At 42.2% G+C, this 27,663-nt stretch overlaps 1 protein-coding gene across 1 annotated transcript; it reads right to left on the bottom strand.

Moving 5' to 3' along the window:
• Positions 1–1,796: 1,796 nt before the first annotated feature.
• On the bottom strand, positions 1,797–19,110 carry Cct2 (chaperonin containing TCP1 subunit 2). Its single transcript, XM_059245464.1, has 16 exons — positions 18,979–19,110; positions 18,240–18,314; positions 18,074–18,139; positions 15,913–16,024; positions 15,429–15,505; positions 15,209–15,321; positions 13,944–14,146; positions 10,488–10,588; positions 10,162–10,289; positions 9,211–9,314; positions 7,742–7,861; positions 6,869–6,997; positions 6,595–6,698; positions 6,255–6,354; positions 3,710–3,851; positions 1,797–2,069 (listed from the first exon to the last, which is right to left on the bottom strand). The coding sequence occupies exons 1-16, from the start codon at positions 18,979–18,981 to the stop codon at positions 2,039–2,041; spliced, it is 1,608 nt and encodes a 535-aa protein (XP_059101447.1). The 5' UTR covers positions 18,982–19,110; the 3' UTR covers positions 1,797–2,038.
• Between the last annotated feature and the right edge of the window lie 8,553 nt (positions 19,111–27,663).

Raw genomic sequence — 27,663 nt, 5'->3', positions numbered from 1 at the left:
GCACTCAAATACACACAATGCCCACCCCCAGACACACACTTAAAAACCGATCTTAAACAAACAAACAAACAAAATTAGAGGGGCTGGAGAGATGGCTCAGCAGTTAAGAGCACTGGCCACTCTGGCCTCTCTTCCAAAGGACCCAGGTTCAATTCCTAGTACCCACATGGCATTTCCTAACTGTCCGTAACTCCAGTTCCAGGATGTGGCATCCTCACAGAGACATACATGCAGGCAAAACCCCAATGTACACACAATTAGCAAGCCGATCTTGCAGCTGAAGCTGCTCTAAGTCTGGAAGAGAACAGATTTTTCCCCACATCCTGCCAGCACCTGTGTTAAACCAGTAGCAATTCACTTCTCATGGACCCGAGTCAGCCCACAAGGTAGGCCAGTGTGGCCTTACTGGATTCTAAAATTTTACAATTTTCTACGCAGTGACACCATCATTGACTCTTTGACGTATCAATTTGTGTTTTCTTTATTCATTTGGGGTTTGGGGCTGGGCACCACTCACATCCGGAGGTCTGAGGAGAGCTTGCAAGAGTTGGTTGTCTCCTCTTTCTGCCATGTGGGTTCCAGGGGTTAAACTCCGTCCTCCAGCTTGACAGCAAGCACCTTTGCCCACTGAGCCACCCTGCCTGCCCCTAACAGATTCCAGGTATTAAACACGGATACAGAGGCTAGAGAGATGACGAAGTGACTACTTGCTCTTGCAGAGAACCTGGGTTCAGTTCCCAGCATCCACATAGTGGTTAACGACCACTCTTAACTCCAGTTCCAGGGAATCCCATGTCCTCTTCTGACCTCAGCCATCGGGCACATGTCTATCACTTTCTCCCTGTCTCCCTCTCCCTCCCTCCCTCCCTCTCCCTCCCTCTCTCCCTCTCTCTCTCACACACACACACACACACACACACACACACACACACAGACTACAGGCTGACATCAGATGCTCCCCTCTAGCACTCCCCACTCTATCTGGGTGAAGGTCTCTGGCTGAACCGGAAGCCGACCTATGGACCAGGCTAGCTGTGACTAGCTAAAGCCCAGGATCCTACAGATTCTGCTTCTCCAGTGCTGGATTCAGGTATGTATCACATGCCGAGGACCCGAACTCAGGTCCTCATGCTGTGACAGGCACTTTACTGACTGTGCCACTTCCTAGCCCTCTGATACCAACTTTGAAGGCCCTTTCTCCCCTATGAGGGCATTCTGAGGCTGCCAGAGACAGCCGATAAAACTCCTATGCTTCTGAGCTTTCTTAAATTCTGTGCATGCTGCAATACACTACTTTCCAGATCTATGTCAAATTTAAATTAAACTCAGTATATATCTATGCTCATTTCCTTTCTCTACCAAAACAGAAACTCTAACAAAATAATCATAATGAAGTTTACCATTATCTTAAGAGAATGTTACCTATTAGGGCACCAGAGAGAGGTAGACAGTTATATATGACTTTTTCAAACTTAACAGAAATTGAAACTTTTAATCTAATGTAAGTAAAAAAGGGTACTCACATAAAATTACATCAGTACTGTATCTTATGGTACTTTTACTCCAAATTAACATATAGTAAAAGCTATGCATGACTGAGTATATATACGGCCCATCCACAAAGCCAAAAGACTAATGTACTCATGTGTAACTCTGGGGCATAATCAAGATAATTATTTCATAAAAGAATAAAGTCAATAATTGATTAAGCTGACACAACTCCACACCGAAATACAATCACTTCCATTAATTAGATTTCCAGTAGGATATATATAAATCAATAAGACATTAAGAGGTAAGTAACTGGATTTTTTATTTTAATACACAGTATGAGAAATTAACTTGTAAATCAACTGAATTGTATGGAAAATGAAATAGCAAATAAATTAGACCCATGTTTAAAACAGAAGGTCAGCTAATGTTCAAACTTAAGGCTATCATGGACACATCGATTCCACAGGCTTCTTTAAAAGGTTGAAGTCTTTCAAATACAGCTTTGCTATGAACTGGTCCAGAGATCAACAGCGAATAAGAATGCTTAGCAGGGGTGGTGATCAGGGACACGTTTCCTATAAGGAAAAACCATACAATTAAGAAAAAGGAGTTCAAAAAAAATGATCAACCTGGCTTTTGCTTTTTTTTTTTCCTTTTTGAGGGCCAGATCTTGCTGTATATATCCCTAAATTAGATGTTAACTTGCAATCCTCCTGCCTCCTCTACAAGGAATATACTACCACTTGGCTTAATTCATGTTTTTGAGTAATCTAAGTACTAGAAAAGTTCACCAAATTAGCCTGATGGCATTAAACAAAGCCACAGAGTGCCAACACACAGGGATTCTAGAGGACAACCTACTCAGGAGCACTACTGCCAGAGACAAGCTAGAGACTGGGTGGATGTGCCTCAGTATCCAATAATCTCGCCTTGTATCTCTAATTCTCTGGCAATCATATAGTGATTGGAGAGAACAATCTTTTGCAAAGAGACAGCAGGAATATCAGTGAACTCTTTAACTTCATATTTCTGTTTGTAAAAAAAAAAATTTAAACAAAGTATATATACATATATATACATATATGTATGTGTATATATGTATACATAGGTGTATAATACATTTTAGAATTATACAGTGGGGAAATATAGTGAGTATTTTAAAATCCTGGTATGTCAGATTCAGGGACAATAAACCAGCTTCCCCAGGGATTCCCAGACATTTCAAAACTACAGAATTTTAAACATACTTCCAAAAATCTTCACTTAGCTATTTGGACTTCACAGACACACTTCCTCTAAGGGCCTGCTTCTTTGCTCTCACTTGCACGACACCCCAAACCACAATCGGCTTCAGTTCTCCTCTGTCTCTTCTCAACTCCCTACAGAATGAATTTGATCCCTGCACTCCACTAACATTGTGTGTCAAAACTAAAGTGGCTGAAATCCAGTTTTTAAAGTAAACAGTTACCTTCCTTGACCTATAGCCATTTTGGCAGATTGTTCCTTCTTCCTAACTATTCTTTTCACCTGGCATCTTGGGTACATGTGCACTGGTACTCCTCTTCCTCACTGGCATCCCTCTCCTCCCACCCAAAAGCAATAGTACCAGCCAAGTGTGAACTGAAACTTCTAAATCTGTATCCTTCCTTTCTTATATCAGACTTTTTGACACAGCAACAGGAAACAGACCGATGCACCTCATGTGACTGTCTTCATGAGAGTGCTCTCTAAGAGAACTGAAGGTGGTTTCTAGAATATGAACCTGTAATGGAGCCTTGCACAATGGGTGCTGGAGAGTGCCAGTGTGAGCCACGTGTGGGGCAACTACCTGTCATCTCAGCAAGTGAAGCTTAGGGAAGAGGATTCCAAATCTGAAGCCAGCCCAGGTTACACAGCAGGACCATCTCCAAAACCAAAACCACCCACGTACCTACATGGAAGCATATCCAGGAAGGCAAGCAGCATGTTCTCACCCCGTAAAAAAGACACCAGGCAGCCAGAGCTCCCTGATACCTTCATAAGTCTGGCTCTTTTACACTTCCAATCCGAGTGTGTCCCTGGCTGCCTATGCCTTGTTCCTGTGATCACATATTTTAGATAATTTACATAACTCTACTAAAAAATGACAGTTCCATTAAATATGATGATCAAGTAAATAAAGCTCCCTAGATTTTGCCTCCTGCAAGCTTTCCTAAGATGCCAAGTGCTCTGGTACCTCGGTGCTGCTTTGATGATGTTGTCCACACGGAGAATCACCTCTGCTGCTTCAGCCGCACTCAAAAGAACCTGTCGCTTCACTTGGAAACTTTCTGTTATACCCAGTATTGCCATGTCTCCAATGGTACCTTCCTTCATATCTGAAAAAAAAATTAAAGTAACTGTTTAACAAATAAGGTATTAAAGAGTCTCTTAGTAACTTGTAATAAAACTAACCCTGCTAACTGCACCTAACTACCTGATTTAGTTAGCAGATGAGTCTGTAAAAGCACTCAAAGACCACTTTAAAACATTTTTTAAATTGTAGGGCCTGGATCAATGATTCAGTGGTTAAGAGCATTTGCTGTTCTTGAAAATGGCCTGAATTCAGTTCCCATCACCTGGGCAGCTCACAACCTCTTCTGGTCTCTGAGAGTGCATGTATACACACACACACCTTAAAAAAAAAAATCTTTTAATTGAGCTAAGGATATGGTTTAGTGGATGAATGTCTGCACCCTGAAAACCTAAGGATCTGAGTTTGAATTCCCAGCACAAACACAAAAAAGCTAGGCACAACTGTCAAGTGCCTCTAACGCCAACATTGGAAGGAAAGGGAGGGAGGCAGCACTGTCTTCACCAAGAGCTCCCTGGCCACTCAGCTAGCAAAAACGGCGAACTTCCCGTTCAGTGAGACCCTGAAACAAGGCAGTAAGGTAGAAAGCAATAGAGGCAGGCACCCTACATCATCCTCTAGTGTGCCCACAGGCACGCTCACATATTCATATGTATTTAAAACATACACACACACACACACACACACACACACACACACACAACACTGGGGGTAGGGGGAGGCAATACTAATGATTCTTATTAACAGAGGACAACGATATCAAACAAAAACTTACAGGGGCAAGCTAGCAAAATGGCTTAATAGGTAAAGGTCCTTGCCTCTAAGCATTATGATCCTGAGTTTGATCCTCAGAACTGAGATCCAACTCCTGCAAGCTGTTCTGACCTCCAAATGCTAGCACTGTGGAACGTCAACACACAGTTGTACACATACACCGTTAACCCCAGCACTTGGGGGGCAGGTGGAACTGAGTTCAAGGCTGGCCTGGTCTGCACAACAAGTTCCAAGGTAGAGAAGGCAACACAGTGAAATCCTGACTCAATAAAAAGGGGGACTGGACAGATGGCTCTGCAGTTAAGGACACTTAACTGCTCTTCCAAAGGAGCCTAGTTTGATTCCCAGTACCCATGTGGTGGCTCACAACAATCTTTAAATCCAGTAGCAGGGATCCCATGCCTTCTGACTTCCAAGGGCTTCTGTAGGGACCAGGCCCACATGTGGTATCTTGTTAACTACTTTATTTATGTATTAGAGGTTTACAATCAAAACCATGCCAATGTTTGTTATGAAATTAGAAGTTAATACTGTGTTCTAAGAGTCACACTTGAAAATATAAGCTCTACTCACACATACTAATATCAAACTGTAAACCATCTTTTGAGTAGTTTTATACCTCTTAGAGCAATGCTATGAATACAAAATTAAAACATAACCCCATACACAGTAATTACAAAAGCAATTAGCATTGCCATTTTTTAATTAGCATAAGAACTTTTTTACTTTTTTTTTTTTTTTTTTTGGTTTTTCGAGACAGGGTTTCTCTGTGTAGTTTTGCACCTTTCTTGGAACTCACTTGGTAGCCCAGGCTGGCCTCGAACTCACAGAGATCCGCCTGGCTCTGCCTCCCAAGTGCTGGGATTAAAGGCGTGAGCCACCACCGCCTGGTTAGCATAAAAACTTTAAAAAAAAAATACAAACAAAACAAAACAGAAAACTCTACTGAATGAGGAGGGAACCGACTACTGTTACTTTGCTAAACAGACATTATGTCCAACTGTCATCTAAATATCTGTTTGTATGTATGGATTAGTGCTCCCGAAGCCTTACTCAGAAAGCTTCAGTCTGTAGTTGGGCAGCAGTTAGCGCAGAGACTCCTAACTGGTCAAAGTACAGAAAACAGTGACTGTTGAGTGCTCAGTCCTGAACAGAACCTGCAGATCACTCCCTCCAGGTCTCCAAAAACAGAACAGGGTCGGATGAGCGTAGTAGAGTTGTAGGATAGGGAGGAGTGCTGTGAAATGCTACCTTCTGGACACGACATGGCCAGTGCACACACACAACTGTTAACACTCCATCACGGAGAGGAGAGGGATTCAGACGGTCCCAGCCCTACAGGTCATTAATGGCTGCTGGGGAAGGAGATTCCTCAGGGTACAGCCTCCGAAAAGGTGCCTTTATGCAAGTAAATAGCCTTCCTTCCATCCATCTAAGTGGGAGAGGGATTTGGGGACACAAATCCCTCAGTGGAATTTGGAAAGGTGTGACAACAATGGGAAGGGGGGCTACGACCAAGTGTGTAATACACATACACACACACACACACACACACAAGCACGCACGGTTTGTGCGTATACACTTTTCTTTTTTAACTGAAGAAAGTAACTTTCACCAAGTGACTGACTACGAGTCCGCCTGACCTCTCTCTTACCCAGTCCAGCCGTCGTCTGGCCTTCGCTGTGCGCAGCCCGCAGCTGGGCCACCAGGTCCGCACTGTCGTAGCCCGCGTTGTCAGCTATGATGGTCGGCAACTACAACACGGAAAGGACAGGTAAGCACCAAGGACTAGTTCTCGTCTCCAGACACACACCATGCCTGGCTGTCCTTAACAACTGCTCATGATGGAGTGTGAGATGTAGAAGCAAAATGTAAACCGTCGTGAACCATTTCAGCTTTGCAAAGGGCAAACTATCCTTTTGTCTAGACAGAGAAACGCATTCAGTTAAAATCAACTCCCATGAAGTTCACATTCAGGTCTCCTTCATAGTTACCATTCTCAGCGCTTTAGCGAAAGACTCCATTGCCACAGCCTCTTTCCCTGGTGTTTTACTGGCAAGTTTTGCCACAGCATGAGCCATCACCATCTCAGAACAACCTACAAATGAAAACCCAAAACTGTTACGTGCTCTGCTGTCTCCAGAACAATGATTTGTCATTTTGAAATCAAAGGCTCACATGATTCGTTTCTACAAGAGCCAATACATCCACTTCTGAGTCATTCCACACACCGAGAAAGCAAGAACTGAACACTTTCCAAACGCTCACCTCCTCCATACACTGTCCTGGGGTCTTTCACAGTCTGGGCGAGAACACAAAGGGCGTCGTGCAAAGACCTTTCTGCTTCATCCAGAATCTGCTGAGTAGCCCCACGGAGTACAATAGTGCAAGCCTCACCTGACATTAAATGTAATATTCATAAGTCAGTCACCGCTTTGTCATACACCACATAACCATTTCCTGTCCATTATCTATGGAAGCAGATGACTATGATCGGGTTTTGGTAGCTCATTCTTCCCCCAAGCAAAGCTTTCCCTACAAAAATCCATGTTCATAAGCCTTCTAAGTTATCAAGAAAAATCGATGCTAAAGGTACACATTTCCAAAAGGCACAGCAAATATCAACTTAAGACTTCAAGACACTGAAACAAAACAAAATAAGCCCTCTCAAAATTTATCTTCTATGGGGCTAGAGATGGCTCAGTGGTTAAGAGCACTGGCTGCCCTCCCAAAGGACCTGGGTTTAATTCCCAGCACCCACATGGCAGCTCACATCTGTCTGTAACTCAATTCCAGGGAATCTGACACCCTCGTACCAATGTATATAAAATAAAGTTAAATATATTATTAAAAAAAAATTATCTTCTATTTGTCCTTATAAGATTTATCCACTCCACTCATTAATGTGTATGTAGGGGGTGTGGGGGGTGTATATGTGCATGGTAGTCAGGTGGAAATTGGTTCTACCATGTGGGTCTCAGAGAAGGAACTTCGGTCATCAGGCTTGGCACCAAGCACCTTCACCCACAGAGCTATCCACCAGCTTACAGAATGTATTTTAGTACTATGGTAACTTTTCTTTTGCCTTAAGAGGCCAGCAAGGACTTAGGTACTTAAGCCAAAATTTACACAGTTACTCACCAAGGGCAACACCAGAAAAGTGGATGAGTTTGTCTTCTCCAATCATGACTTCTTCTATAAGTTTGCAGCTTCCAAGCTTCACCAGCTCTGGGTGATCAAAGGTGGAGGCAATCTCACCACCTATGCACATAAACACATTCCAGGGTTAAAATTTGTTCTCAGCTGGGCATGGTGGTACATGTCTTTAAGCTCAGCACTAGGAAGGCAGAGGCAGGTGGATCTCTGTAAGTTTGAGGTTGTTATTAGATTGATTTACTTACTTAAAACATTTTTACCATTTGGGAAATTAAAAACTTAGAAAAGTTATGTTTAAATTCAAGCACAAGGTATATACTTCACTCTCTCAGAAAGGCACAAAAGTCTTCACTAAAGGTTACTGTAACTTTACCTCACACGGGGCACAAAGAATTTAAATATTCAGCAAAACAAATAGACTAGTTAAGACTCAAAACTCTCTTTTCAGCTCAAATTTGTCTAGACTACGTCTAGCGATTTAAGTCTTTACATTTGTGTGAAAGAACTGGTTGTCTTGAAACACCTCAACAAAAGGACCTCTACAGCATGGCAAACTTAGCATATATATAATCTGGTAATACACTTTAAACATCTGTAAACTGAAACCTAAATGTACAACTTTTTTTTTTAATTTTAATGATTTATTTTTATTTTATATGTGCACTGGTGTTTTGCCTGCATGTATGTCTGTGTGAGGGTGTCAGGTCCCTTGGAATTAGAGTTACAGACAGTTGTGAGCTGCCATGTGGGTGCTGGGAATTGAACTTGGGTCCTCTGGAAGAGCAGCCAGTGCTTTTCACCGCTGAGCCAGCCATCTCTCCAGCCCCATGTACAACTTCTATAACAGAAGTGGAAAAATCCGTATGAGTCCATGCAATGGACCAGTAAAAATGCAAGTCCCTCTGTTTATGAGGCATACATACTTAATAAAAATGAACTCCATGTTTAGACTTGGGTCTTATCTCAAGTTATCTCACTATGCAAGATCAAATATCGCACTCCACACCCCCAAAATCCAAAATCTGAGAAACTTCTGAGTACCAAGCATTTCTAAGAGAAAAAACTACCTATACTCCTACTACTACTCCTACTCCTACTAATAATAATGAGACCAGCAAGATAGCAAGATAGTTCAGCAGGTAAAGATACCACCAAGATTCAGGACCTGAGTTTGAGACCTAAGACTCACATGGTAAGAGGAGAGAATCAAGTCTATGAAGCTGCTTGTGATCTCCATATGCAAGCCATGGCTCACATGCACCCAACACACACAAAAGTCAATCAATGTAATTCTTCAAACACTGTAACTAAAGGCATAATTCAGAATAACTGTTTATATACTCTTAGCTCTTTAAGGGATTTCTTCTTATTCTCAACAATGAATTGCACAGCAACACTCAATAAACACAAGAATGATAATTATACTTACTAGAGACTAATGTCTTTTTCCATACCTGTGACAAGAGCTAGGCGTTCCACACCTGCAAAGTCTGCATGCTCAATAGCCATGACACCAGCAGCACCAAAGAGTTGTTCAGGATAATTATAAATTAACTGTCTGCAAATAAAATATACAAGAACATTATGCTCAGAACAGCTACTTCTCATGATGAATTACATTAGAATGCAAAACCTGAAAGCATTTTTACTTCACTAGGGAAAAAAAACCCCAAAAAACAAAAAAACAGCCTGATGATCTATGTTCGACTCTTAGGTCTCAAATGATAGGAGAGAACCCACTCCCAACAAGTTGTCCTCTGACCTTATAGCATAAGCAAAAAAAGAAATTAAGAGATTCATTTCTCAGGTTCCAGCTAAAGTCAACCGAGATCCAGGGTTATTTCATCAGAAATTCCAAAGATAAACAATTCATATTTAAATCATTCCCTATCCTGAGTATCCAGAAGAAATCTGACACTGCTCTACTCTGTCCCACAGGTTTAAGAACCTTCAATCCTGTCTGGTGAATCCACATAGTCTGTTCTTCTGCCTGCTGACACTTAGTGATTGATCCTCTACATTAGAAAATTGACGTTATCTCACTGTGAGTGTTCAACACTAACGTAGCTTTGCATTAAATGACAATCCCCAACTAGTCAGCCTCACTTCATCTGCCACATCGAGCACTGGATCCTTCTATCACCACATGAAAACTGAGTACAGTACAGTAAAGTACTGAGAATAGCAATAGGGTCTGAGGAATCTTAAATATGTAAACCTTGCCTTTAATCTAACAGTCCACTGAGTGTATGTATGTCTTAGCTGACTGCTTGAATGGCAACAATCTGTAACTGTTAGTAAACCATGTGCAGCACTTTCTAACAGTAATTTGGTAGGAAATACAATTTTCATGAAAATAATAACATTAGTTTGTTAAAAAACTATCAGCACAAGCAAACACAGACCTGTTAATAAAGCAATTTATTCCATGCTTAAGAATACGTTCAACTTTCTCCTTCATCTTTTCCTTTTCTGCATGTTCTATTTCTGCAACCTTTGCCGTGGAATCAACTCTTACCCGAGAGCCAAATATCTAAGATGAAAGATATGAAGACAGAGTCAAGATTCGCTCCTCTTTAGAGTTCTAGTAACACAGTATATTCCAGTATTTTTATGAACGTACATATCAAAGGATATAGGGGTGTATTATTTCTAAAGAGATTCTAAGCTGTTTAACGTAACTGACTCCTGAGTTAACAGCAATAAAATTTCAAGAAATATAGTCACACACCTTTATTTTGTCTGTATCCATTCCAGTATTGGCAATAAGAATTTTAGCATTTTCAATTCTCTTTGGTTGATTTACTCCAATTTTTTTATCCAATAGAAAACCTACAACAAACATAAAGGGTAATAAATACTTAAAGGATGCATTACTAGATAATGCAAAGTTATCTGTGATACCAAATTAGTCACTCAAATAATGCATTTTAAAATTTTTTCAATACACCAGCCGGATGGTGGTAGATGGTGGTGGCGCACGCCTTTAATCCCAGCACTCGGGAGGCAGAGGCAGGCGGATCTCTGTGAGTTCGAGGCCAGCCTGGCCTACAATGTGAGTTCCAGGAAAGCTACACAAAGAAACCCTGTCTCAAATAAAATAAAATAAAATAAAATAAAATAAAATAAATAAAAGTTCAATGCATCATGTTTCCAGAACCTAAAAAGCATTTCATTACAGCAGTGGTCACAAACACCAATTCATTCTTCAAAATATATTTAAAAGTGAGAACATAAGGGGCTGGAGAGATAGCTCAATGGTTTTAGAGTACTTGCTGGCTCTTGCAGAGGTTCTGGGTTCAATTCCCAGCCCCCACATGGTGGCTCACAACCATCCATAATTTCAATTCTAAGGGATCCAATGCCCTCTCTGGCTGTCAGGCACCAGGCATGTACACAGCACAGACATTAATGTAGCCAAAACACCCATACACATTAATAATGAAGTAAATAAATAAAAGAGAATACACATAAGGCAATATTACAGCTAGCAGAGAACAAAACACATCACCCAGAAACTTTCTTCATATACATACAACAGACCGGAGTCTTCTGATTATAATGTAAAAACTTTAAGTTCATTTTTCTAGCTTAAAACCAACAAGACAAAATAAGCAGTGAAGATTTTCAATCAAAGGATGTGCTATGAATTGCTATGCTTTTCAAAGAACTCAGCCTAGCCTGGCATACTGGTGTGTGCTTTCAATCCCAGAACTAGGGAGGCAGGGGCCAGCCTGTTGTACACAGCAAGTTCCAGGACAGTCAGGACAAAATAGAGACCTTGCCTCAAATAACTAACAGAACTCTACCTAGTAGTAAACCAGAAACACCACAGTCAACACAACTAGACAAACCTGGTCTCAATCATGCTCTCGTCCTTAGTGGCTTCTGGATGAATGTCAACCAGATATTCATTATGCAAAGCATGTGTAACTAGAGATAGAGATGCTAATTACCAGCCTAGCCTTATTGACTGAATACCATCATATGACCTAATACTGACCACCTTCATAGGCTTCTTTCAGACATATAAGAAACTTGTAGCTCATTAAGCCCGTCTTGTGCTTTCTCCTCTATTCAGCTTAATCTTGTCCTCAGGCGATCATCATTATGAGAACTAAAGGATTAAAGTTCCAGTTACAATCAGTTACAATGCCTGGCACAGAGCACATACACAAGAATGGGGAGCAGTATGTGCCGCTCTCTGTTATAAGGATCTTCCCCAACCTGGCAGCCCATTAGAAACATTACAGAGCCCTTGCATGTCAATGTAACCAAAATATTTTCAGAATCGCATAAAGCAAATGACATAAGACACACAGCAAAACCAAGACTCCAAATGACTTGTAGCTATAAAGCACAACTTGACTCTTTTTACCCCTTTTAAGAAAATGCCAAAAAAAAAAAAAAAAAAAAAAATCAGCCGGGCGGTGGTGGCGCATGCCTTTAATCCCAGCACTTGGGAGGCAGAGCCAGGCAGATCTCTGTGAGTTCGAGGCCAGCCTGGGCTACCAAGTGAGTTCCAGGAAAAGGCGCAAAGCTACACAGAGAAACCCTGTCTCGAAAAACCAAAAAGAAAATGCCTACACAGTCCATGGTTCATTTAAAAGTATATACAATGAGAAGACACTGAAAAATGTATGCCCTACAAACTATACTATAAAGAAAATAGCATCTCCCAAGACTCAGTCCTTAAAAACTACATCCCTACATACTAACCATATACATTGTTTGCTAGTTAAAGAAACTTTGAAAATACTTTTTTCTTAAACAAGGGAATGAGCTGGAGAGAGAGCTCAGACTTGGAAGAGTGCTTACTGTAGCAGAGGAGCAGAGTGTGGCTCCCCGTACCCACACTGGCTGGCTCACACAAGTCAGCATTCCCACCTGAGCAGAGCTACCACCTCTGGCCACAAACATGTACATACACACACATGTTTGTCAGAAACAAGCATGCACATGATTAAAAATAATAAACTTAGAAACAAAACTTTTTCCAGGGGCTAATGATGTAGCTCAGGTAAGAGTGCTCACTTAGCATTCACAAAGCCCTAGCTAGATGGATCCCCGTACGGCATAAACCAGGGTGGTGGTACGTATTTGGAACCTCAGTTTGAGAGACGGCAGAAGGAAGTTTAAGGTCATCCTCAGTTACATACACAGCAAGTTCAAGGCCACCACTAGCTATGAGAGATTATTAACAAAACTGGACAATAGCACGCCTTTAATCCCAGCACTCAGGAGGCAGAGGTAGGATCTCTGTGAGTTTGAGGCCAGATGGGTGTACACAGTGAGTCCAGGACAGCCAGGGCTACACAGAGAAACCCTGTCTTGAAAAACCTAAAAACAAAACAACAAAAAACAAATGCCAAGGCCTGCAGAGATGGCTCAGCAGTTGAAGAGCACTTGCTGCAGACCTGGGTTGTTCTCAGCACCCAAATGGAAGCTCACAGCCCTCTTTACTCCAGTTCCAGGGATTCTGGGGCCTCTTCTGACCCGCCCTGGGCACCAGTCATGCACGCGGTGCACATGCATGTGGGCAAAAGGCTCACAGAGTGAGCGTGAAATTTTTAAAGATTTATTTCTGTATTATGCATACAGTGTCCTGCCTGCATCCCTACAGGCTGGAAGAGGGCACCAGATCCTATTACAGATGGTTGTGAGCCACCACGTGGTTACTGGGAATTGAACTCAGGGCCTCTGGAAGAACAGCCAGTGTTCTCTCTCAACCTCTGAGCCATCTCTCCAGCCCAGGTCTAAAAAATTTTAATTAAAAAAAAATGACAGATGCCACACAAAGTCAGTAAAATATCAATCTAACAAAAGTTCTTTATCCTCAACAACCTGTTAATTAAGTGATTTGACATATCCAGACTCTCCTTGGAAAATACATGTAATCCTGAGAAAAGTAGCATCTGGGAACAGCTCTTGGTGAAGCTATCATTTCTCTACTAGACAGCAAATGACTTCCTGCGTGAGATCTAGGAAGTAGGATGACGCTGAGACAGTGTGGAAGATGAAGCACTGTCAATACTACAAACTGATAAAATGACAACAACAGCTGTAACATGAATGGGCCTTAAAGACAAGTTTTCTGGCTTTGTTGTATCACTGGAGGCAAGCATGGTTGAGTATTTAAGACTCAGTCACCAATCAAATCTTTTCTATATTTGACACACATACATACCTTCATCTAAATAGGAGTCTGCCAGACTCCCGCCTAGTTTCTTGATGACATGAATGGCCTCCAGATTACCAGAACCCTTCAGTCTGAGAACAGCTTCTACAGCTAATTTGGTAAAGTGGTCCTTGTGATGAGTAAGGAGTTTTGAGGATAATGTTGTTCCCGCAATATTCATCAAATCTTGCCGGAATTTGACTTCATCAGAACTAATAAAACCAATCAAACAAAAAGAAAACCCGTTATTAAATTATTCAAACATAATAAGCATACTTTAATTTTCAAAATTTACCTAAGTACTTGACTCTATGCAGGCCTCTAATGTCACCAAAATCAAGAAACATGTAAACAATGGATACCATCTTTCCCATCCAACTGCCAAACAGGATGAGGCATAAGCAAGCAAGACAATCAAATGTTGCTATGAATGTGGGTAAACTCCAGGCAAGGGGATCGGGATCTGTCCTTGGTGCGTGGGCAGGCTTCTGGGAATCCGGTGCCTGTGATGTGACGCCTTGCAGAGCCTTGATGCAGTGGGAAGGGGGCTTGGACCTGCCTAGGCTCAGTGTGTCGGGCTCTGCTGACTCCCCATGGGAGACCTCGATTTGGGGGATGTGGGGTGGCTCGGGAAAGAGGGTTGGGGGTGGGAGGAGGGAGGAGGGGGAAATCTGTGGATGGTATGTAGAACAGAAAATTTCTTAATAAAGAAAAATGAAAAAAAAAAAAAAAAGAATGTGGGAAACAACTGTTTGTGACACACTCAGCACAAACAGAAATTGCTTCTGAAGATTTGGTAATTAATATACATGAAGGTAAACTCAAGTACATAGATACATTTAGCCTCAGCAATTCCACTTCTAGAAATATTTTTTGGGTAACAAATTTCCAACATTATCATAAAGCTAAACTTTTCAAAAATACCATTCTCCAAAGGCAGACAGTTTAAGGAAATTCCATCAGTCATATTCTGAAACACCTAACAGCTGACACTGCAAGAGAATATATCAACACCCAGAAACACACGAGTTATCTACCAGGTTAAAAAGCAGGCGTGGAAACACACGCTGTGATCCAGCACTGGGGAGGCAGAGGCAGGTGGAGCTCTGTCTAGAGCACAGGAGGCTGAGGTAAAGACTTTCAATGTCGGTGCTAGCTGAGACTAAAAAGGCTATTCTGGAGGTGCCGTGGAGGGTACGGCAGCAAGATGAGCTCGTGCATGTTTCTCATGGTTCTCTACATTAGAATTCCCAACAGGATTTTGGTGTACCAACCCATGATCAACTGCAGAGCTCAACAGGGCCTCTCTTGCTGCCTTTGTGGCTTCTCTCCAACCTGCAATGATGGTCTGTGGATGGATCTTTTTTGCAATTAAAGATTCTGCTTCCTGTCAATAAAATAAAAGTACACAAATAAAAGTAATAAAGGATTGGAATACTTCTACTGCTCCAGATCAGTCACAACAATAGGGTGGAAGTGTTGAGTGGCTCTTACCCGGAGTAGTTCTGCTGCTAAAACAGTAACAGAGGTAGTGCCATCGCCAACTTCGTCATCTTGAACCCTTGACATATCTAGGGAAAAAAACAAAATTATTATTTCTCCACATTCCTCAATTCTCTTAAAACACCCACAACAAATCTAAACCCCACTTATAGTAGGTTCCACAGCTGACAAAGTTTAGGAGACCTTTAAGTTCCAAATACGGTAGCTTGAATATGCTCTCCCAAGTTCATGGAAATGTCATCCCCTTTTCTGTCTCACCAACGTTATAACACAGCAAAAAGGTCCTCACCGACAGGGCCCACTGGTCTTGGACCTTACAGTTCAGCCAAACGGCCTTGTATCATTTAAAAACTACGTAGTCTGTGGTTGCAGCTGCCCCAAGTGGACAACAGTACTTCTGATATTCATTTTAATGATGGTAAAGGATGGCTATCATTTAAATAGTTGACACAACCACTAAGGAAATAAGACTCACCAACTAAAACCTTAGCTGCTGGATTGTCAACACCAATGTTTTTTAGAATGGTGGCACCGTCATTGGTTACCATTAGAGAGGCATCTCGTCCACTGCTTAGAAGAATTTTGTCCTGGAAGGAAATTGACTTGGGTCAGATTAAGGTCTAAGCACTTCTTGAAGAATACCTGGCGTCAGGAACTGCACTAGCCGCACAATGCTGACACGGACACACTCTGTATGGTTATCTGCCACCAAATGTTTCCAATGTATGTAGCCTACAACCAAACCTCAATGTTTCCTAAAACCTCAGAAGTACAGGTACCACAAACTAGCTTTGTTACAGCACCATGACAGACAACGATGGAAACCAATGTCCATACACAAAGTTAAGAGCAAACCCCAGAATACTATATCGTGGTTAAAGATATAAAACAAGCCAGGCGGTGGTGGCGCACACCTTTAATCCTAGCACTCGGGAGGCAGAGGCCAGCCTGGGCTACAGAGTGAGTTCCATGACAGGCTCCAAAGCAACACAGAGAAACCTGTCTCGAAAAACCAAAAAAAAAAAAAAAAAAAAAAAAGAGCCACCATGTGGTTGCTGGGAATTGAACTCAGGACCTCTGGAAGAGCCATCTCTCCAGCCTGATAAAATATATTTTTAAAAACCATCACAATGGGACCCTTCTTACGCTAACTAAGATAATTTAAAAAATTGGCAACTGGGGTATTGGCTAGAGTTCAACTAACACAGGGTGTTGAAGAGAGGCTCAAAGCAAGCGGTGGGGGCACTAAAGGAGGTTCAGGGAAGTGAGTTTGTTGGGTGACCTTGACCGTGTCCGTGTGTGTGTGTGTGTGTGTGTGTGTGTGTGTGTGTGTGTGTGTGTCCGTGTGTGTGTGTGTGTGTGTGTGTGTGTGTGTGTGTGTGTGTAGAGGAGATGGCTTGGATTTGGTTACGTCTTGTAATTGAAGTGTAGTCAGTGTTTGATATCTAAGGCCATCTGGACAGTTAATGAATTTAGGGGAGTCAGCTGGTGCTAGGTATTCAGTAGTTACCTGGGCAGAGGAAAAGTAGGAGTGTGAAGAGATGAGATTTGTGGGGAAGAGGTGACCATGAGAGAACAGGAGCTGATAATGAGTACTGATAATGGAGGGGTCAGCCTGACGTGGCCCTCTGACAGGAAGACGCTGCCATCACATAAAGTGTAGGAGAAGGATGGGGAAGCAGGTCTTGGAGAGTTTTTTGACAGGAGTGTAGAGGATCTGGGGCAGAAAGGAGAATGTTAAGGAAAAGGGGTAAGTATGGAGGGATTGAGGGGAGGGCAGGTAAGGAATTCGAGTGATGAGCTTTTTGATAAGAGAAATTTGGAGAGATAAAATTTGAAACGGTGGAAGGGACCGTAGAGCCCTTTGTAAATTAGGAGTTGAGCTTGAGAGTGGTGGAAGAGATGAGGTAGACAGTGAGAGCGGATCCAAGTTTGTTAGGTTTAGTGAGGAGCAGAGGGGTCGTAGCAAGAGTGCTCAGACGAGGTCAGCTATGGACGGTGTTCTACAGTTTCGGGGAGGTGTGAGCAACAGGGGCAAAGGTCAGTCTTAGGAAGTGTAAGGATGGAAAGGCTCGTATAGATCTGAAAGGCAGAGAGCTGGAGCAGAAAAGATGGAAGATGGAGGATGCCTTGGTGCTTGGTACCGCTGCTCCACATGAAGGGATTGTTTGTGCAAAGGAGGACAGGTAAGACTATAAAAATAATTTATGCAGGTTCTAAAAAGAGGAGGCACAAACTCTGAAAGAAATTTAAAATAGGACACTAAAACAAGTACACACCAATAGCACACACACATAAACAAAACCAGTATCTGTTATTTTAAAAATGCATTTCGAAAATGTATGACAAGCGTATCCATAAGTGAACAGAAACTATTAGCAGGTTTTGCATCTATATGGCAACACCTGTCACTGGAGAGTGATGTGTGATTGGAGGAGGATGATTTTTTATAATTTAACGTTTTAGACAGCAAAACATAAAAAAAAATAATAACTAAATTTACTCTAAAGGCTTTAAACAATTTTTAAAACTTTTATTTTTGGCCAGCTGCTGCAACACAAGACCGTATCTCAGGAAAAAAAAAAGAAAAGAAAACTAGAAACAAACTCTTCTAAAATTTTTCCCATTTTTCTTACCATGCCCTTCGGTCCCAAAGTGCTCTTCACCAAGTCTCCGATGGCGATGGCGCCAATGAAGGACGACTTAAAAAAAAAAAGAGAGAAATCAGAAAAGGTGGTCAAGACTTACCGTCACAGAGAAAAGCGCAGTTCTGTCAATTTACAAGAGGCGGAACGGGCTTACCAGGCGAGCGGTCTCAGCTCTCTCTTCATCAGCTCCAGCCTTGAAGATGTTCACAGGTGCAAGGGAAAGGGACGCCTACACGGGGAAACCGAGACACGACGTTTGAATGCCAGTACTCTTTCACACTTTACCTAGGGCCCCTCGCTAGACTGTTAAGTCTTATTTACCTAAAGGAAAATCAATGTGCAATAGCATTTCAGGAGTCCGTCATGGAGGTGGGCATTTATTTAAATGGCGAGCAGGATTTGCGGGTAGGCGCCAGGAATAACACACCGGCTGGGGTGCAGGGCGAACTAAGGGCAACATTAAGGCGGAGGCAGGCGTGGGCCGTGGAGCAGGGGTCCCATGCACCAAGGCATCCTCCATCTTCCACCGGCCTGCACAGCCGCCCGCCCTTCGAGCCCCGCCCCGAGGAGGGCGGGGCTGACAAGAGTACCAGAAACTTCTTCGCGTGGGGCGAGTCCCGAGGGGGGGTCGTGGGGGTCCCTTAGCCATGAAAAGGCCTGATTTTAGGAGGAGATGCTGGCTTACGGCGCCTTCTCCCTTCGCGCCCGGCCCGGCCCCGCCCCGCCGTGGAGAGCTCGGTCTGCGGGATCCCACGCAGGCCTCACGCCCGGCCCGAGCCATGTGCGACCGGCCCAGGGGAGGGCGGCAAGGAGGACAAGGGGAGCAGCGGGGAGGGCGGACACAGCGGCGCCCGGGCAGGGCGCGGAGGTCGTGGGCCGAAAGCGGAGCTCACCATGGTTCCGACGAACTCAGCGGAGAGGCGGAGAAGCCCTCACAAGACCGCGCCGGGAAGACGGCCGAAAGGAGGGCGGAAGTGACGACACGCCCTGCCGCAGGGGGCGGGGCCGACCGCGCCGGTTTCCGCCTGGCCCAGCCGCCGGCGCCTCCTGCGTAGTGGGCTGGTCCGGAAGCGGAGCGGCTCGCGGGGGGGGGGGGAGGGGAGGGGCGGAGCCTCGGCTCGCGCCACGCCCAGCGGCGGAAGTCCCTGCCGATATAGGCGGGGCTAGGGGCGGGCTGATTTAGCGTAGAACTCCAGAACAAAGAGACAGTGTGCCGCGCCGGTTGCCACAGAAACGGAGTTCCTGCTTACATATATTTTTAAGGTCAGATGTACAGTTTCAAGTGTTGCACACTAATCATTTCCATCATTTACTCTCCATGGAAGCATCCACTCAATTTTTCGTGTTTTTTTTCCCCTTTTGGGGCGATTATTTACCAATATACTACTAAATAATACTTTTATTACTTTTGAGTATTACCATTATGAAGGAATCTTCACTTAATTTTTTTAGACAGGGTCTAATGTGTAGCTCTGGCTTGGCTTGGAACTCACGATGTAGAGCAGGCTGTCCTGGAACTCTCAGCTCCACCTGCCAATGCCTCCAGAGTACAGGATTAAAGGCGGTGCCATGACTCCTGGAGTTCTTTTAATTTTAAAACGCTGTAATTGGATATTAGCTGCCTAGGACAAGGGCTAGTGAGGCTTAGCTGAGACTTTTGCCTTTGCCCTGGTTATCCAATTTAGGTTTTTCTCTTCATTTTGTTTTCCCTGGGGGAGAAAAAAAAAAACTAATGTAACTATTCCATGACGTCTCAATGGATATCAAGATCAGTCCCAAATATTTCAGTTTATTAAAAAAGTTTTCTCCTTACTCTTGAAATCCTAGGTTTCAATGCTTTAAAAAAAAAAGTTTTTCTTTTATCCTCTGGTAACATTTCTCTTTGATCACTTAGCAAGTACCTATATTTCTGGCAATTGCTAACACTAAGGCATTTTTAATTTTTAGTTATTTCTACTCTCAGATAGAGTAACTTAATTTATATTGGGTGGGCAAGCTATGGCGACTCAAATCTAGTTGCCAACTGCTTTTAAAGTTTTAAGCATTGTTTAAAAATAATTATGGCCGGGCTGTGGTGGCGCACGCCTTTAATCCCAGCACTTGGGAGGCAGAGGCAGGTGGATCTTTGTGAGTTCGAGGCCAGCCTGGTCTACAGAGCAAGATCCAGGAAAAGGCGCAAAGCTACACAGAGAAACCCTGTCTCAAAAAACCAAAAAAATAAAAAATAAAAAATAAAAATAATTATGCGTGCATATCTGTGTGTGCCATGCTACACACAGGGAAGTCAGAGGACATCAGTTTTGACCTGTCACCACATAGGTCCTGAGGATTGAACTCAGGTTGTCAGGCTCAGAAGCATAAGTTTCTACCCACTGAGCCTATTTTTCAAATTTTTATTTCTCTTTGTGTGTGTGTGTTTTCACACATGTGTGTAGGTACTAGCAAAGGCCAAAAGAGGCATCAGATCCCCTAGAGCTGGAGTAGTGAGCAACCCAACCCACAAGCACTAAGAGTTGTTTATATTCAAATATTTGAAAAAACTATCATGACTCATGAAATTAGAATTTTGATGCCAGTAAAGCTTTGTTCAAAGAAGGGCATGTCCTTTTTTCATCCTGCAATAGTTACAAAGAATTAAGTGATTATGATAGTCTATGGGTATGCAGAGCCTACAACAGTCATTTTAAATAAGTCTGTGACCCTGGTTTACATTGTCCTAAGGTCCACTGTAACAAGGGGTATGTTCAGGCCCAGCCAATTGTTATTTGAAACTTACTAGTTTTCTGTTGCAGGGAAATTTTTATTAGGAAATGTATTTTTTTTTTTTCCCGAGACAGGGTTTTTCTGTGTAGCTTTGGTGCCTGTCCTGGAACTCAATCTGTAGACCAGGCTGGCCTGGAAGTCACAGAGATCCGCCTGGCTCTGCCTCCTGAGTGCTGGGATTAAAGGCGTTCGCCACCACTGCCCGGCAGGAAATTTATTTTAATGGGCAGATCCCAGATCCCATTTGGAAGCAAGTCACCCTGAGAAGCTAACCTAGCTGCACATTTTAAAAGGCTGCTTTTATTGTGGACAGATTATTTACTAGGAGTTATTACTCTCCTGTCCAGTGGGTGGCAGGCAAATTGAGATTGTGGATGATGGGATTTCCGTGTCCCCTGCCTGTTAGACTTAGGAAGAGTGGGTAGACATTTAGATGGGAGCCAGGAGCCAGACCCTGCCATGGTGGAGATGAGATGAGAGGAAGCCAGGAGCCCCTGTGATGGGGATTCTATAGAGACTTTAGCTTTTTGGCTTCTCCCGCCTCCCCTTCACTTGCTGCGTCTCCCACACCTGAGAGGTTAAACATTCAACCTCTAGAACCAAGCTGCAATGATTTGAGTTTCAACTTGTTTTTACAACTAGTTTTGTAATCTAGGGCTTCCATAGGCCCTCTGAATCGATTCACTCACTGAAAGCTATTCCAAAGAGTCCTACTTACCCCCAAAACATCTTCTATAAATTGTATAGCAATTTATATTGGGTATGTTCTAGGGTCCACAGAAATAGTGAGACTGTGGGATCCGTGTTTCCATGGACGTCTCCTTGCTTATTTCCCTTCTTTATTCCTCACATTGTTTTCTCCTAGCTCTCCCCACTCTGTCTTTGTGACCTTCCTCGATTGTTTTGAGACGGGATTTCTCTGTGGAGCCCAGGCTGTCTTGGAACTCGCTCTGTAGACCAGGCTGGCCTCTAATTCAAGAGATTCACCTGTCTCTGCCTCCTGAGTGCTGGCATTAAAGCTGTGGGCCACCACCGCTTGACTACAATTTTCCTTCCCCGTGGTTTGAATTTCTTTCAGTAATTGTCTGTTCATTGGCTACCCCTAGCTACATTACCTCTGGGCCTCAATTTCCTGGTGTATGAAATAGACACAGTCAGAATGTGCATCTCACAAAAGCAATACTAAATTGCTTAGAGGATGCCTGGGCTACGGCAAGCTCTATTTAAGTTAGTTATAACTACAATATGGTTTGCTGTGCTTGGAATAACATGCAAAGCTCTGTCGTATAAGGAAGGTTATTTGATAGAGGTGACTTCGGGAAAAGGAGGGAGTCACTGTCTAGAGCAGTGCTTCTCAGCCTTAAGGCTGCAACCCTTGAATACAGCTCATGGTGTGCTGACCCCCAACCATAAAATTATTTTTGTTGCTACTTCATAACTGTAATTTTGCTGTTATGAATCATAATGTATACATCTGTGTTTTCTGATGCTCTTAGGGGGCTCCTATGAAAGGGTTGTTTGACCCCCAAAGGGGCTGTGACCCATGGGTTGAGAACCACTGGTTATATCTGGAGCGATAGAACTAATTAAAATAACAATATATGAGAGGTCTCTGCATTCCTCAAGAACTTGCCTAATACTAGAGTAGGGAAGTCAGGACTCCACAGTCAAGGCCTACTTGGATTCTCGCTGTTTGGTACTAAATCGTCCTACCATTCCCCATGCGCAATGCTGCAGTTTAACAGTTTGCAGATGCAAACAGGACAATCAAAGTAAACTCACAGGGGCTGGAGAGACGGCTCAGCAGTTACGAGTGCTTGCAGGAGTCTGGTTTTCAGCACCCATTATCTGGGAGCTCACAAATGCCTGTAACTCCAATCTAGGGAATCTGACACTCTCAGGCTCCCAAGGATATCTGCACATACGTGTGCATATACATACAAATACACATAAACATTTTAATGTTTTTAAATAAAATAAGCTAGCATTTGTGATAGTACCTGGTAGTTAAGGCACTTTCACAAGTCAAAATTCTAATTTCTAGGAAAAAAAAAACTTGTCAGTATTAAAGCAATATACTACATTACAGGTGCTTTTTGCTGTCTGTGTTTATAGGTAGCTTCTGGATCCTGTGGTTCTCAGTGGGGACAATACTGACCCCTCTGGTAGTAAATAGGGGAAATTTTTCAGGTTTTTCGAGACAGGGTTTCTCTGTGTAGTTTTGGTGCCTGTCCTGGCTCTTGCTCTGTAAACCAGGCTGGCCTCGAACTCACAGAGATCCGCCTGGCTCTGCCTCCTGAGTGCTGGGATTAAAGGTGTGCGCCACCACTGCTTGGCTTGTGGAGCTTCTATAAAAGAACCAGTATTATACTTACATGAGGCAGGAAATATTTAAAGGAGTCTTGATAGCTACAGTACACAAGAAACCCTTCTTCCATAACATATGCACATGTCCTAGGATCCATACGGGCTTTAACCACATCACTTAATAAAATATTCATGAGGAAGTAAGTCTCTAGAACCTGTTTTACCCACACACACACACACACACACACACACACACACACACACACACACACATTTTTAAAAAAGGAACCTTCTCCTCAATTCTAAGGAAACTGGCTACCATCCTTCCAAAGTTCTCACAGAAGTTGGTTGTAATACAGCAGCTATGTCTCAGGGCTTAGTTGTCTGGGAGGAAAGACACTGCTTTCTATCTTTAGTGATGGTCTAACTATAGATTCTTTCCAGGGACCAGCACAGGGCCTAATTTAAGCCCACCTGCTAAATAAGAACACGTGAACAGTTACTGTCCTCAGAAGATCTTCATGGGAAAAATACATAAATAATTCAAAGCAGGTTTAAAGTTCTGAGCATTAGCACCCTAGTGTTCAGAGATGCTTTGTATCATCATGACCAATCTGAATGTTCTCTAATGTGTGACACATGTACACACCCAATCTGAGTGCTCTCTAATGCGTGGAATGTGTACATACCCCATGATCTGTGGGTCTGTCTACCCCCTAAACTGCTTAAATGATTTCCATCCCTGCTGTACTAGACAAGGCCTGGCAATCTCATTCAGTGGCTAAAATCAGGTTTGGGCTCCTAGAACTGAGAAAGACAAATTGGAATGACCACACACATTGGATAGTGAGAAAGTCTGCCAAATCAGCACATAGATGTTCACTTTGCAAACAAATCTGGCTGGAGATCCAGCTCCACAGTCAAGAGCACACACTGCTCTTGCAGAGGCCCCTGGTTTGTTCTCCACCAACCACAGTCAGATAGCTAACACTACCTGTTGGGAATCAACCTCCTCTTCTGGCCTACAAGGGCACTGCATTCACATGCACACCACCACTCCCCAATGCTGTAGAGTATTATTGTAACGTGTGTCACTTTTGTTTATGTTGCATTTGTCTAACTCTGTGAAGCTGTGTTACTGTGCCTGTCTAAAACAGCTGATGGTCTAATAAAGAACTGAACGGCCAATAGCGAGGCAGGAGAAAGGATAAGTGAGGCTGGCAGGAACAGAGAATATATAGAAGAAAGATCAAGGAGAGGAAAAAGAAGTAGCCAGAGAAGAAGGACATCAGGGGTCAGCCACATAGCTACACAGCAAGCCATGGAGTAAGATTAAGATTTACAGAAATAAGAGAACAGGAAAAGCCCAGAGGCAAAAGACAGATGGGTTAAGTTTAAGTTAAGAAACACTGGCAAGAAACAAGCCAAGTTAAGGCCAGGCAAATACAATTATGAATAAGCCTCTGTATATGATTTATTTGGGAGCCCCCAAAAAGAACAAAAACAAAAAACAATACCCCAACTTAAGAATGATTAACAATAAAATCTTTTTTAAAAAATGTAACCTTTATCATAAAGTGTCAAGTAATATATGGAATATAAATACAATAAAACTTTAAAAGTATCCAACCAAGCTTTTATTTGGGTTTTATTGCAATCTACTTTTGGCAATAAGGGAAAAATGACCATAAGAACTCATCAGATTTTATTCAACAAAGCAGTTTTCATGAATGCTTAAGGTCAGTGTATAGTCAGCTCAGCTTCCAGTATCAACTTGAGTACCTCATCATGGATTTATGCCAGAATGATAACAGTAAGGCATTGCAAGATGCTACATTTTCTAAGATTAAACCATATTTTACATATTATAATTTTAGGATAGTAAAGTATACTAATACTCCACAATAAATAAGAATTTTTAAAAAGTGTTGCTTAGCCCTTGTTTAACAAAATTCCATTATTAGCTTATTCTTTAAGTACTCCAGTTAATAAAGATTTGATTGTACTTCAAGAACTCCGACTTTTGCAAACATTAAAAATTAGTTATTTGTGACTTGTTACATTGAAAACAAAGCTTTAAAGCACATCCACACTTGTCCTTAAAAGCATGTTTACATCAGATATAACTTCTTATGCCCAACACCACGGCTTACACGGCAAAGGAGTCACATCCCAGGACAGCAAGGTGGCAATCCTCCCACTCCACTGCCTCCAAAAAGCCACACCCGGCCTCAGGGTAAAAGTTATATTTTATTGCCATGCTACAAAATGTATGAAGTTGGCACTGACAGGGAGATAAAGAACAAAGGGCAGGAAGGGGTGGAGGGCAAATGATGCTGTTACATATACAACAAGGTTTTATTTTAATTAACAGTGGTTAAGTTTTGCCAATACTAAAAATGCAAACCCAAAATTAAAATGCTGATATGAAACAGCATTAAAACACAATTTATGCATAGTACAGAATCACGTCTTTCATTAGAGAAATATGGAATGTTTAGAAAAGAAATTAACCATAGGGGTAAAATTCATATCTCATATACAATTTGGCAATGGTAGTCCCACTGTAGACAACTTTTATAGAAGAAAAATTAAAATCTAATAAGGTACCTTTATACAAAGTTGCTATATTTATGCCTTTATGTAGGAAAAAACAATTTATAATGCAAATTAGGACATACAATAATCTTACATTATTATACAATGTAATGAAAATAGAAACATAACACAACATTTATCCTTTATAAAACATCTATTTGCATTTACTAATGCAAATGTGGCACCCTGGTGACTATCGTACTATTGATCCCAGCCTGTTTCCATGCTGTCTTGTCCAACTGCCAGAGAAATTCAACTACAGGATGCTAGAAAAGAACTGTTACACCCTGAAAGATAAGGAAGCAGGAATGGGGAACAGGCAGCAAGAAGACAGGGTGCTGGTCTGGGCAGAGTACATTGTGATAGGTCTGAATACTTTCATTTGTTAACTTTTCAAGCCAAAATGTTTCCTATACATTCTGTAATTTCGTACCAATGCCTTGATTCAAATTTGGCAAACATTAAGGAAAAAGTAAATAGTACCATATAGTTCACATCAGAAATATGAATGAGATGCCAATACATTACTACTGAATGATGTCTTGATGTTATGTCTATTTCAAGAATATTTATATATATATATATTTATACATACACACTACACATTGCACAAAACACTTGGGCATTATGGGTAGAAAAGAGTACAGGGGAAACTGGGAAGTACTTTTTAGCTTGTTAAAACCTTTACCTTGAGGCAAATACGTGGTGGCACATTGTTGGAGAATTATGAAAACCTAAGGCCCCTGTCCCATTTTTCATAGAACATTATTGAGGTACATTTTTATATGCTGTGCCACAGATCTGAGGTGGGAGCAGTGGGGAGAATAAACGCACATCAGTCTGACTTGTAACATTGTAGGGGTCAACATTAATGACTGCCATGACGAAGATTGCTTGGCAAAGTTTAAGTCCCAACCATGATTTATTCTGGATCTACTGAGAAGTGAAAACTTTTTGCTGAGTCTTTAAGAGTAAAGTGCATGTCTCATCACTCCACAGCAGCAGGAAATACAAGGAACTATTTGCCAATCTCCTGGGAGGGAGGGAGGGAGGGAGGGAGGGAGGGAGGGAGGGAGAGAAGGAAGGCACCATATTTTCATTTTTCAAAGGAAGATGAAACTGAGAAGTAAGACATTCAGAAAAACACTACCAATCTCCCTATCACTTTTCACCCCTGGTCTGGGAAAAATGTTGTCTGATCTATATGGATAAAAATGGATTTTCTTCAGGAAAAACAAGGAAGCGAGGATTCTATTTCTAAAACCAAAAAGTAGGATCTCATGGTCTAATCAACAAAACCAATTATCCAAAATTAGGTTTGTCTCAGAAAATCTGAGACATATGGCCACAAATATGTGCCAATAAAATATCTCACTTTAAAATTCAAATAGTAATAGGTACATTCTTCCAGGACAGAGCTTAATGCCCATTATGAGACTACTGTAAAGGACAGTGGTATTCTAAATGACTGATTAAATAGAAACAAAGGTAATTTCCAGAAGACATCTAGAAATTACCACCACCTGTTTAACTCTTCCTAATCAATATTCACATAGTACCCTAAAATCAAATGTTTAGCAGACAAATTGGTCCCATTTTTATTCTTAACCATATACTTTTTAAAGCATAAACTGTAGTGATTATAGGAGAGTCATCAAAGAAGTGTAAAATCGAATTCAGATCTGAAGGGAAACACAGAACAAAGAAAAGAAAGAAGAAACCATGCAGCCTCCAGCATGACCAAACAGACCAGCCCTCTCTCTCCCTGGAGAGCTGGGCTATCCTGACGCTGGTACAGAGGGAACCGTGTGCACTGTAGCCATCAGTTCTTACCACATTCAAAAACCCCCACTGGCATTTGGCACAATTAGCAATCCACTCAGAAGAAAGAACAAACAGAACAGCATATT

The sequence above is a fragment of the Peromyscus eremicus genome, chromosome 18 (genome assembly GCF_949786415.1).
Source record: "Peromyscus eremicus chromosome 18, PerEre_H2_v1, whole genome shotgun sequence".
Lineage (NCBI taxonomy): Eukaryota > Metazoa > Chordata > Mammalia > Rodentia > Cricetidae > Peromyscus > Peromyscus eremicus.
This window is presented reverse-complemented; position numbering and strand designations above follow the sequence as displayed.

Excerpts from the sequence above, each read along its gene's own strand:
- Cct2 (XM_059245464.1), bottom strand. Across the intron at positions 6,355-6,594 it reads TCGCTAAAGCGCTGAGAATG|TTGCCGACCATCATAGCTGA; the intron begins GTAACTATGAAG and ends TCCGTGTTGTAG. Across the intron at positions 3,852-6,254 it reads CCAGACGACGGCTGGACTGG|ATATGAAGGAAGGTACCATT; the intron begins GTAAGAGAGAGG and ends TTTTTTTTTCAG.